The 13,750-nt window shown below is 35.4% G+C and overlaps 1 protein-coding gene and 1 long non-coding RNA gene across 28 annotated transcripts in view; one reads left to right on the plus strand and one right to left on the minus strand.

Moving 5' to 3' along the window:
• The window catches only part of LOC311622019, a 1,104,806-nt gene that overhangs the window by 655,059 nt on the left and 435,997 nt on the right, over nt 1–13,750 (plus strand). The gene's annotated exons all lie outside the window — the stretch shown is intronic.
• MCTP1 (multiple C2 and transmembrane domain containing 1) overlaps nt 1–13,750 on the minus strand; it is a gene marked incomplete at its 3' end in the record, with an annotated part of 425,829 nt that overhangs the window by 69,496 nt on the left and 342,583 nt on the right. For all 27 annotated transcript variants that reach the window (XM_084882647.1, XM_084882645.1, XM_084882668.1 and 24 more), the window contains one exon: nt 190–243. In XM_084882647.1, coding sequence (XP_084738773.1) covers nt 190–243 — 54 coding nt within the window. The remainder of the gene's footprint in view (nt 1–189; nt 244–13,750) is intronic.

The raw sequence follows: 13,750 nt of genomic DNA on the forward strand, positions 1-13,750 counted from the left end.
AAAAGCGAAGAGGATTTATAGCCCTCTCTCCCTCTTTGCAACATGCGGTGGCATTGTTAGGATGATAAACAGCACTGTCCAATTTTCTGGACTTGAACACTTCAACTCCTTTTTTAACTGTCTGTGAAAACAGTGTCAGGTCTACATTTCCCCATCCCCAGGTACCCAAGTGCCGGGAAAGATAATTACCTTGTCATCTTTGTCATCTTCTTCTTCCTCGTCCTCTAGCATGTCCTCCACTACCTGCAGACAGAAACAGAAGTCGTTTTCATGCCCTTAAAAGAGAGAGTTTTGTTCTGTCATTTTGAACCTTTTGGAAATGAAAACTTTATTAACATTTGAAACAGAAGCTCGGAGAGGGAATATTTGATCTAGAGATAAGGACGAGGGAAATGTCATGCCTTTAATTGATTAAAACCAGGGCACTGAATCCCAGGCCGAGGAACCCCATTGTGTGAAATATTCTGTGACAACTGAAACAATCCAAAATAATGCATAAGGTAAATGAACATAATTGGAGAGATGCTTTAAATCAGAAAATTTTCTTTTTACCTATTCTGTCTGTATTAATTAGGCACTTTAAATTTGGAGCTAGATAACTAAGCAGAAAGCAGATCTGCTATTTTTAATTTACTTTTCAGCAAACTCTAAGATAAAGAACTATGTTCATTGATTCATGCTGGTGATCAATGGCATAAAACTAACATTTTGCATGACTCAAATTTTAATTCTTATGTATAAATGTCAAGTTCTAACTAAGTCTATATTAATTTTTGATTTTATGATTTACCTTGTATGCTAATTTTAATTCTCTGTGATTTTACAAGACTGAACATTATTATTGAAAGAAAATTAGAAATATATTCAATAATCAAATGTGTGTAATATGTATATAATATAGGTGGGTATACCTGCATGTCTTTTTAAATGGTACCTGGTTTTCCTACCTCAGCAGAATGGAACAATCATTTTGGATTTGCACATAATTTCTGCTTGCCTTAATCAGTATTGTGCAGTCATTCAATGAATGACTACAGCCATTATTTTTTGAAAATATATTTTTATTAATTTCAGAGAGGAAGGAAGAGGGAGAGAGAGAAATATCCACATTGAAAGAGAATCATTGACCGGCTGCCTCCTGCATGCCCCCTACTGGGGATAGAGTCCACAACCAGGGCATGTGCCCTTTAGTCCACAGGCTGACGCTCTATCCACTGAGTCACTGGCCAGGGCGTACAGCCATTATTAATGGAATTTCAATCTGTTTCAGGTGTTGTATTACAGTTTTACACACACACACACACACACACACACATACACAAATATTTCACAGAAACCAGCAATTAAAAAAATTGGGAAGGGGGGGCGGTGTTATTCAAGTAAATGGTAATATTTTTATGATTCTATTTATGTCATTTCTCATTCTTGTGACATTTTTATTTTTTATCTAGCATGTACTTCTATCTCTGAATAAACTCAACAGAATAGTGATTAACAAATATTTTAACCTTTCTCCCAAAGCTCATTAACTTTAGAAGATAGAGACTACCAGTCCTTCTTTCACGTGGCTTTTTGATACAAACAGGAATATGCTTAATTATTGAATGGAAACTTCAATAACTAAGACTGTATTATGCAATGAGTTACATAAACTAAGATAATATGTCAGGAATCTCAATTATTCTAGTAATTTTTCTCAGATATTCTAAATGCATTAACTGCTTTAAAAGAATTGCCCAAACACCAGCCTTCAGAACTGATATGACTCAAAGCATCTGACAGCTTGTGAGATTGTTCCTAATTTAATGTCATATTTTAAATATTTTATCACATGGTAGAATTCTGTGGTCTTTCATTGGGACATTCAGCATTCTGAAGAAGCCATAGTAACACAATATCTGGTGAGAGTTTACACTTATTTTGGGACATACAAAGCAATTCAGCCTCAGCAAGAAATAAGAATTCTTGACCTTCTTTCTAGAACTATATTCTGCCACTCCATAAGCACTCTTATAAATCCCCTTGTCCAAGGAACACAGTGCTAGGTACTGTGGGAATACAAAACGAGGAACACCTAGATAATTCATCTATACTCATGACAGCTCTAAAGAGGCTTACAACCCAGTAGATTTTAAATTAGGACTATCAGATAATTTTCATGTTGACTTTTAATTTACTAAAAATTTTAAGTATTCATATCCTAAGTATACAGACAACAATAATTAGTTGCTATTCTAAATTGGGCTATTTGTGATGGAAATTTAGGAAAAGCAATCACAATATTTCAGTATACTGGTATGTGTTGCATCTAAAGAATTCACCCAATAGTTAAACTAGAACTTAAACCAGACTGCGGAACAATAGAGAGCAACCTCTCAACCCCTACCCAGTTCTAAAAGAAAAAAAAAAAAAAGAAAAGAAAAAAATTCACCTCTCACAAGATTAAAAAAAAATTATTATTATTATTTTTATCTCTAATAAAATTATGTTTTAAATTTTAGGTTTAGAATAAGTAATCTTTAAGATTGGTCATTTACCTATTTTATTTCTTTTTTTGATGTCAAGCTAAGTGGCCATTGATAGACAAAGAGAGAAAAAAGTTTATTCCTCAGCCATATACTAGAATGAAATCTTGCCATTTGCATCAACACAAATGGACCTAGAGAATATTATGCTAAGTGAAATAAACCAGACAGAGAAAGACAAATACCATGTGATTCAACTTATATATGGACTCTAAAAAAAATTACCCATGCAAAGTCATTTATCAAAAATGTTAAGAAAAATAAAATAAATACTATACTTTTACTCCTGCACAAACTCCAACAATACTTTCAAAAGTTATTAAGAATGGATTATATGCTTCCCCCTTTTAGTACTTACTATATTATTCTGCAGGTGCTAGGAAGACAGAATCGTGGTGTTAAATTGTGCCTAGTAGATGGTAAGATACATAGTGGGTGTTTGAGAAATTTGATAGAGTGAATTGATGAATACATCATATATTCTTCATATCCTTGAACACAATTTAGTAAAGTGCCTATCATTTATCTCACAGAAGAACTAACTGGCCTGGAAAGACTTATGCCTAATCAAAGATGCAGATTAATAAAAGCAAATATTCAAAATACTTTGAAGTAGTTGCCTGAAAATACAAACCATGAATATTTAACCTTCATTTTAAGATTTGAAGATCTCCACTATCTTTTTAAAAAATATGTTTTTATTCATTTCAGAGAGAGGAAGGAAGAAGGAGAGAGGGACAGAAACAAATGACAGAGAATCACTGATCTGCTGGCTCCTGCACGTCACCTACTGGGGGATTGAGCCTACAACTTGGGCATGTGCCCTGACCGGGAATTGAACCATGACCCTCTGGTTCATGTTTTGATTCAGCCACTGAGCAACACCAACTGGGCAATCACCCAATATCTTTTAGTTGATTTTCAAAAATTCAAAATATTACTGAACCAGAAAAAAAAAACACACACAAAAGTTTAATTTATACATTTTACAAATCAATTGCAAATCTTATGTTCGAGAATGACTCAAAGAGGTCTGCAGATTCCAGTTCTTCATTTGTGAAACCAAAACTGTTCTTACCCTTCACAAGTGTGTAATTGGCTATGCACAATTGCTCCACAAATGTGCAGCCAGAACAACCCGATGCAGCCATTTGCTTTACATTTGGCAGAAGAGTGTTGTGTTAGCAAGAGGCCCCTGTGTTGTGTTTAGTGCTCTAGTGAGGGCTTTCCCCTCCTCCAGCGCCCTTTTAATGTTACACCATAAATATCTACAAGTGAGGATTTATAGTAGAGGTGGCTTTCCTGCTGATGCCTCCAAGCTGCTTCAGAATGTATCCCACACTTATATTTTGCTAAGGTGAAGTTTAGGGTGGCTTGGAAAATGGAGATAATAATAGCACCTATTCCACGTGTTGATCAAGGATCCAATGAGATGGTATATTTAAAGCGCTTAGCAAAGTTCCTATATTGAAGTACTCAAAAATGTTTGCTATTGATAAAAATAACATTAATTTAATAATATTTTAAACATTATTTTCTGAAATTAATTTTTTTTTCTGGGCAAAATATTCAGTGTTCTTAATCATATACAAAATTCCGGTTCATGCCTCACTAACATTAAGAAACACATAGAAGGGCACAGGTAGAGGCACGGATAAAGATTCCAATTAAAATGATAATGCTTTCACAACTAATTTTCAGGCTTTAATGGTCCAATGAAATAGATGCCTTTGAAGGCAAGAGTGCCTCAGAAGCTTTAAGACACGAGCCCTGGCCAAATGCAATGAATATAGAAACTGCAAACTGAGCTTTTAAAAACAAACTGTATATATCACCGAAGTACGTTTAATGACTGCACAAAATTGCAACATGTTCCAGAGAACTCAAATAACACCTATTATTTAGAAAGAGAGTGCTAGAGTTGAATACTTAACTAAGGAAAACAAATAAAATAAGAATCCTAGTGTCAAATCCCAGCTTTTCTCTCCAAATGAAAAAAGAAAATGACTACTTGGCTTTGTTTTCAAGTATACAAAGTCCAGTTGCCCAAATATTTGTCAGCAATAATTCACTAACAATACATATGTAGTATTTCCTTAAGGAAAATAATGAAGAGTGAAGAAAAAAAATGAGTATGTTAGAAAACATACATTTCTACAGTTGTTGGTTTTTCCCCCCCTTTTGTTCTTAAGCGGGAATAATTTAGATGGGCTCTAGGATTCTCTTTCCAAATTATGCTTTCTGATACCTTGCTTGAAAACAAGTAGTATTAATCAAACAAAGGAAGGGCACCAGGGAAATCAGAAAGATGTAATGCAAGCAGTTAAAAGTGACATGACCTTCTGTAATGTCGCTCGTCACAGACTTATATGCCACACACTGGAGGAAGGTCTTGAAAGAACTGATTCTTGGTACTATTCCTTGAATATAATACTAATAAAGATGACATTTTAAAAAACACACGTAGGCAGCCCCAAATGCAGCATGCCAGCTACATTACAGCCCCAAAGAATAAGCAGATAACATTATTTTAAAAAGCAAATTTCTCCTTTCCTAGTCCATATTTGCTGGACATTTGTCATTACCGTATAAAATATAACATGTGGCTGTACATTGAAAATAATCTATTTTCAAAATGGAACAAAATTGCATCTGTAGAATCTATGTAGTTTATATAGTTGTATGGCAGCTCTTTTGAGCATTATGACTTAATTATAATTCAGTATAGCTAAACACTCTATAATTTACAAGGAAATAAAATTTTATCTGGCTGAAAATGTTAATAATGTTGGTAATCTGAATAAAAATATGACATGTTTAGAATTATTCCACCAGACAAAGATGTATAATTGAGGGGCCAAAAGGATGCAGACAAGAAAGACCAAGACAGTGAAAGGATGAGGAAAAGTGAATTTGGTCAATTTCAAATTAAAATCATTATGGGACAGTGGATACTACTTATTGCTTTTTAATATTTTAGCTTGCAAGTTTTAAGACTAAAGTTCCAAAGGGGGTTAAAAAGTTCCATGAACTAGTATTAAAACATGCCATATTATGATTTTTCCAGGGATAAAGCCTTCCACCAATTTATACCTCTTTAAACAAAAAGGAGCCCAAAGACTCTTGGTTATGTTACCCTCATCTTGAGTGCCGCAAAGCCCCAAACCCTCAAAAGCCAAAGCTGACACTAACCAGTTTCTTTTGTATGTTTACTTTTCTCCCAAGAAATAATCTTTGAGTTAGTAGATGCTTTGCTATGTCCAGAATGAACAGTTGCACAATTGAAAAGCTTTACTCAAACCATCTATAAAAAAGCAGCATATTAAATTAAAGAAATCATGACTGTCCTTATGTGCAACTGTGATGTTAAAAAACTAAAAAGAAAACTGTCACAAAAGAAAGAAGTTTCATATTTAATTTCATATTCATAGAACATCCAAATGTGCACACACGCTATTTGGATACATTGCAAAGTAAATGCCTATTTCCACCCTAGAGTTGTGGAAGATCTGGGGAGAGTAGCATTCTTCAACATGGTCTGGAGGCCATTTATTCCATTCTGAGTGTGCGGAAATCAAGCAGAGCATGCATTTGTGTGCCAGTGGATTTATTACACGTGTAAGTATCCCAGGGATTGAGAAGATGCATTTAATCGCTCAGATTACCTCACATCTCTTAAAAGTCCTGGAGGTCGAGCTGAAGACTGTTGTGTTAATAAGATTATTGTAGGTGAGCCTATGCTGTCATTTTCAGAACAGGACACGTGCTTCTCATGAGCTTTCTGAGGGGGAACTTCCGCAAAATGAATGCTGTGTACATATAATTTGCCCCACTTTTGAAAAAAAAATAGTTAAGATTTATAAATCTGTCTGGGATATACTGTCTCATCGAGTATATCTCAAAAGCAAATGCATATATGATGGCTGCTTAGTTTGACTCACACTATTAAGAATTTGACCTTGGAGTATTTCAGCCACAGTTGTCATCAAGATAACTGAGCCACTAGATGTAATAATAATTAGTGTGATAGACTTGCCAGTGAGGTTGAATATATTGCAGTACAAAAGAAGGCAGAATAAAAAGAAAAGCATTATTACTGCTAAAAGACTTCCCGACTTTTACAGAGACACTCAGATACAATTATTTCTTCTTACAGAATGCATTTCCTTGGCTCATTCTGGGAAGTGCCATGTTGTAATTAAGTCTGATTCTTAATAGGAAATGTGGCTTTAATGTGGCTATCAGATGACTTCTGATGCATACCACTGATTACATACAGCCTGTATCCTGCATCAACAACAGCATTCTTATTTGCAGTATAATATGCTTTGCTGTAAGGTGCAAGGACAGTGAATTTACTTTACTGGCCAAGAGTACATAACCTTTTACTTTTTTAAGTGTCAGCCTAATACGCAGAAAAAAACCCTTCCATTAAGAAAGGCTAAATATATTATAAATTCTATGATCAGTATAAGCATCTTAAATGAATTTCTTGTATTTCCTTCTCAGAATTCTTAAATATTTATTCTTATACTTACACAAAGCACTATGAACTGAATTCTTGTGTTTATTTGAACTATGTCTCCATCTAAAGGCTTCACAATGTATTGTATTTTTGCTTGCAGGGGAAATTCTTATCTTGATTGTTTTAGGATATTGTATATTAATTCAATTCAGTTGGGGGAAAATAGGTCAACTATTAACCTACAGTATGCTTTTTAAATGATACTGCTTTCTTGAAACTATATTATTTTTCAGGTTAAAAATGTACACAAAATGTACACAAAAGGCCAAATTATTGAATTGCTTAATGTGCTTTGCAAATGAAATGAAAAGATAGCCATTAGATTTATAAGTCATCTGTTTTTATAAAATTTAATATTTTAAAGCAAATCATTTTTCCATTAATAATAAACATATTTCAAATAAAAGGAAAATTAGGTATTTAAGCCTCTCTATAGAAAATCAAATTTCCATTCCAGAGTCACCAAGTTGTAACAAAAAGGCATAATTTGAAATATTTAAGTATTAAGAACTACCTAAGGAATTTTATTTTTTGTGTTTAATGAAGCGTCCGCATTGCCTTTGTAAAACATTTTCTGCAAAGCAAGAGGAGCTGCTCTGACCTCTGTGAGCACCATGTCCTCCAATCCCCAGTCTTCCCAGAAATGCCCTTTGCTCTAGCCCCATCTGATATGTCTGGGAGCATTAAAGCCACAATAGGCAAGAAGTTCTTTGTCAGGTAAATATATAGTTTAGCACATGCAATGCAGGGAAACGCTACACTTTTGAAACATTAGGAACCTTTAAAGAATAAGATTGGGGGAAAAAAATAAATCATTTATCTTGGAGATTAACATTAGGAAAATTTATAAGATTTGATTCACTTTTTACAAAAATTCACAGCTACTGCCTACTGGAAAGAATATACTGGGAGTAGTGAAGAGAGTTAGAGGAATCAGTGGACATTTGAAGAGAAAAATATTCCGATGCTATTGTAATTTGATTTTTTTTTTTTTTTTTTTTTTTGTGCCTAGAAATTTTGAGGCCCGAGAATAGTGCCAAAAATGTAACTTTATTATGAAGCATGTTTTAAATGTCACAAATCATATAGTCAGAACATTTCATTTCCCCCCTTATACATTTTCTATAAATAATAATGAAAAATAGTTTTTATCCTTTTTATTCTTTACAAAAAAAAAAAAAATCACTTCACAAAAGACAGCCCTTGTGGGCTTGGACCTACATTTGAACTGGAAGAATGTCTGTGGTGAATGGTGAATTGTAGCATAAAAGCCTGAATGAAAAGAATGTTCATGAAACCTCACACAAAACCGCCATACCCATTTTATCGTGAGCTTCCCACAATACAACACAAGAGCTCTACATTCTCGGAAAAGCGGCCCTGTCCACTCGTCATTCCGGCTTTATGTAGTGTACTGCGTGATCGCCAAATTAGTGCATAACGCATTTATAATACTTATAGCACCAACATTTAGTGAAATAACCTTTATGTAAGATTTATGTTGATTTTTCTATTTCTCATTTAATGGCAAATTATGAAGAGCATGTTTCATAAAGATAATTCTCTATTTAAATTCATCAGTCCATTAAATATTAAAATTATGTTTCTGATGCAATCGAGAACAAATTTGTCCAGCTTCAGTGATTATTTGCACTCATAAAAATTAGGCTTGATTAATAAAATTTAAATGCTTGATTAGGCTGACATTTTCATGTCCTATTCTGATTTATTAAAATTAGTCCCTGTGCCCAGGCCTGGTATGCTAGCGTAGGTTTACCTTTCCCCTTCTCTTAGTTGATGTCCAGAGTGAGATTGTTGGGGAGAAGCATTTTGCTTTCAATTTAGTGATGGTTTCAGGGAAATGCCCTGTTTTCACTCACTGGGGTGGGGAGGCAGCCTTTGTGTCTGTGCATTGTGCGTGGTGTAGATTTGTATAACAATAATCAAGAAAAATGTTCCTTTTAAATATTTATGGATATGACCTGTGAAATGGCATATATTTCTAGTATTTCTGTAAAATTCAGTTACCAAGAACCTTTAATCTATAGAAAATTGCTCAAATATCTGCATCTACTTTTTTTTGTTGATAAATTTACTTTTTTTTGTTTGTTCCGGTGGGACTTCCATATACATAGCAGGATAGCAGGGAGATTATATACATAGAAAATCTTCATATATATATATATAAAGATTTATATATATAAAGATTTATATATATAAAGATTTATATATATATAAAGATTTATATATATAAAGATTTATATATATAAAGATTTATATATATAAAGATTTATATGTATATAAATATATATCTTTATATATATAAAGATTTATATATATACATATATATACACACACACATATATATATATAAGATTTCCTATGTATATTAGTGTTATATTTCAGGCTTTAGTGTTGTATTTCATATATACATTAATTTCAGAGAGGAAGGGAGATGGAGAGAGAGATAGAAACATCTATGACGAGAGAGTCATTGGTCATTGACTGGCTGCCTCCTGCGTGCCCCATACTGGGGATCATGCCCACAACTCAGGCATATGCCCTTACTGGGAATCAAACCCCGACCTCCTGGTTCATAGGTCCATGCTCAACATTGAGTCATGCCAGCTGGACAGGAAATCTTTCTGTGGCAATGCTATTGTCTTTGTCTACAGCCTCAAAACCAAGAATGACTAATGACCATGGAAAACTATCTTCTCCAATAGTACTTACAAGGTAACAACTCTTCAAGAAAGGTAGTGACTTATATAGTGTTTTAACTCCTTACTCACACTGGCTTGTCCTGTTTAATACAGGGTTGTGTGCCTAATTGCCATTTATTGAGCATCTACTATATGCTTGATACAGTATATTAACTGTCTCTAATCTTCCCAAGACCTCAACAAGGTAGGCATTATTAACCTTATAACTATTGAGAAAATTGAGGCTTAGGGGAATGTGTACATTCATACAGGTAACAGATAGAAGGTCTGGGATTTCATCCCAGGTCTTTCTAATTTCAGTTTGAGTTCTTAACCTCTACCAACAGGAAATGTGTAGTGACAACACTCCTTTTAAAGATGTTGCGCTCTGCCCATGTGAATGTAACTCATTTAGAAAATTTGGTTAAGAAAAATTTTTTTAATTTAAACTTGCTAACAAAATATTTGTTAATTTAAAAATAAATGATACGATATAGTAAGGATTATTTTTTGAATGATGAAATAAGTTCAGTAACAAATGACAGAGATGCCTTTGAAGGCGTACTGAAGTTGGGTTACCTGTGAGTACTATTCTAGTTCTGTGGTAGAAAGGCTTTCAAGGGTTTAGTGTTGTATTTCATGCAACACTAAAATGATTAATAAATACAAATCTCTCAGGATTATTGGACACCCAATAATAGTTCTGATTTATAAACATTTTTTCACATGCAGATAAAGACATATCATTTGGCTTCCACTTTTTGTTTGTTGATGGAGGTCTTGCAATTTCATGTCGCTTTCCCAAACCAGGGTCAATAACTAGACACAAGCATGATAACAGACCATTTGCCAATAGTACCCACCACCCCGAGTGCTCAACACTAGTAATGCAAACTAAGAAGGTGCTTCTGCTAGCCCTACATCCTACCCTCCTCACCATAACGTTGCAAAGAGTTTTGGGTACCTACAAAGAGCAGTATGCAAAATCATTCAGAAAGAACAAATAGGACTAGAAATAGATAACACATCTATCCTGAGAACTGAGAACAATATTGTGGGTATCCTTTTTCCCCTCCTTTTCATAATCTCATTCCTTAATTATAGAATTCACAAGATTGTGGGAGCAGATTTTAGGAAGTATAACAGAAAAAATTGGCTGACATATGGATAAATGCTTGTTTTGGACATTTAGAGAACCATTCTAGAATGGTGAATTCTTTGGATCAATGGGAGGCTTTGAGGGGAGTTTAAGAAGTTGGTTTTCCAGTGAGTTCCTGAACTGCAGGGGTCAACTGGGGTTCAAATAAGAGACAATCAGCCATTTATAGGGCAAGATCTTAAGGTTTCCTTCAAAGATGCTAAAGATAATTTATTGGGTAGAAAAGGGGCAGGAATCCTCTAAACAAATGAAAAGCATCTCTTTACCTTGTTATATTCTCTTCTGGGTCTTTGGAGAATCTGAGCAAAGTGGGAGAGACTCAGGAAGATGGTGGGGAACAAAAATATAAGATTAACTATAAGCGTCCTCTATGGCAGCTATCACTAACTTTAAATTTTAGTCTCTTTCCCAAGCCCTAATAGATATAAAGCAAGAAGTTTACGTTCCTATGAGGAAAAGTCCTTAGTAAATTGACTTTTAAAAATAGAAGTGTTTACCTTTACAGCTTTCTCTATGGGAACTGAATTGTCACGTACAGGTAACACTCATCTTCTACCATTCCACAATTTTATCTTTTCCATTTAAAGTTTAACTGCAGTTTGAGGATAGAGTAAAAGGACAACCAATAAACTGAAGAAGTATTAAAGGCAAACATGGAGTTAGTTACTGGGTGAAAAGGACAAACCGACGTGTGGAATAAGAGCTGTGGCTGCAGATAGCTAGACCCCTTTTCTTTATTTATGCACCACACGCACATATATCTGGGATGATCCGAATGTCTTTTGGCTGCACACTCTGCATATTATATACAGCCCTCTATCACTGTGCCTATTCTATTCATGTATTCGATTTAGTGGTTTCTCTCACTACAACACAAACTATCATGGGCAAAACCAGGGCTAATCATCTTTGAACAACACAGTGCCATGTAATGTTCAATATACTTTTATTGAATGGAAAATAATTAGGCATAAGATTTAGACAATTTTTGATTTGGAAAGAAAGATGGGACTACTTATTCATCACACAACTTTTGAGCTATTAGTATCCTGCTATGTCTGAGACATATTGCTCTGTGCTGGGATTAGATACAGAAATGGAAGATATAATTAGGGTAACTCTGGGCTGGTGGGGAAGACCAGCAGTGATGATTAAAATATAGCAAGGGGGACATGGGAACTCAGCGGGGTGAGTTTGCTTAACCTGCTAGAGAGCGTGCTGGTGGGGTGGGCTGCTGGTACGGAGGGAAGTCAGGGACGGTTCTCCAGAGAAAGTGGTAGAGATAACTGGTAATTACACAAGCACATATGTATAAAATCTTAAAATCTTATGGGTGGCAAAAATATTCAAAATGTGGTTTTCCAGTAATTTGAGGGATATTTCATATATATGTGTTGCTGAATGTAAAAAGTAGGCATGCTACCAGTTCACTTAATATAATTCAATTTTTGACCAAAAAAAATATGTATGTCAAGCATGAAATAGACATTATATTTGTAAACACATTTTTAAAGAAGCATAAAAGGCACAGAGAGTGTGCCATATCTCCCTTTTTCTAAGGCTGAAAGCCCTTCCTCCACCCCTCCTCCTCCTCTATGGAAAGGTCTTAACCATAACCACCATGGCTAATAAGAGGCCAACATCTGCTCATCAAAGCCAGGGTCCCTTTAAAGTTCTCAGTGCAGGTTGAGGAGGTGCCCTAGGATAGCTGAGTCCCCACTGGCCACTGAACCTTTGTATTGGCTGGACCTCAATCCTTGTAATGTATGGCTCCAGCAGCAAGGACTCAAATCCCCCAGCCATTTGTCCAGCATGGTGCCACACACCATGCCAAGGCCGAGGCACTGTACTGTCTGTCCCCAGGGCCCACATGGCTTCCAGGACTGCTCAGAGCTGGTGCAGTACGTGCACCGCCACTAAGTCTAAGACCCAGGCTCTGCTGCCTTTCCCTGGGCCACCATGTGTGTCTCAATCAGTGCCTGTCCCATAATAATCACTGCCTTTCCAGAGGTTACTTCTTAGGCCTCAGTTTCCTTATCAATACAAAGAGAGGAGCATCCTTCCTTTTCTGCTTCCTACTGTGTAATGTGAAGCCTGTGTAATGGGTGCTCACCTGGGAACCAGTTAGAACCGGGTTCAGGTCCCACTATGCTGTGTGAGCCTTTGCAACTGACATAACCTACCTGAGTCTTGATTTCATGCTCTCCCAAGCAGTGAATGATTGATTTCAGGTGAACGAGATTACAAAAGAGCATGGGCACCCTCTGCTTCACTTCTGTAGTTTTCTCTCCCCTCCTATCTTTCTACCACTCCCACATTTTGCTCATTAAACATTCTGGAGTAAAGAAACCAAAACACTCACAAACAATTCTGCTGGGATACAGAGGAGATAAAGCTGAAGCTATGGTTTGGCCGGAGCCAGTTCATAAGGAATCTTCTATGTCATGCTAGAAGGTGTTGTGGAAAGACTGAAGTATAGCACATAGAGAGAGTCAGATTTTTCTTTCAGAACTACCATCTTCCTATAAAGTATTGAGGTCAGAATACAGGAGCAAATAATTTGGAGTAAAGTTGCCAGAAAAAATACAGGAGCAATTTCAAATAACCAGTGACTATTATTGTAGTACACATAAACATCTCCCATTGTTTATCTGAAATTTTTACTTAAATGGGCATTTGAATTTTTATTTGCTAAAAATAGGTTTATAGGCAACCCTACATTACGGACAAACTCAGAAAGTTTCAGAAGCTGGAGTTTGAGAGGATTTTGTAAAGTAGAAGGCCTGGTCATTTACTGAGAGGGAGGATGGTAGCATGGTGGTGGTGAGGAATGGATAAA

Source organism: Pipistrellus hanaki (assembly GCF_964339955.1).
Source record: "Pipistrellus hanaki genome assembly, chromosome: 4".
NCBI lineage: Eukaryota > Metazoa > Chordata > Mammalia > Chiroptera > Vespertilionidae > Pipistrellus > Pipistrellus hanaki.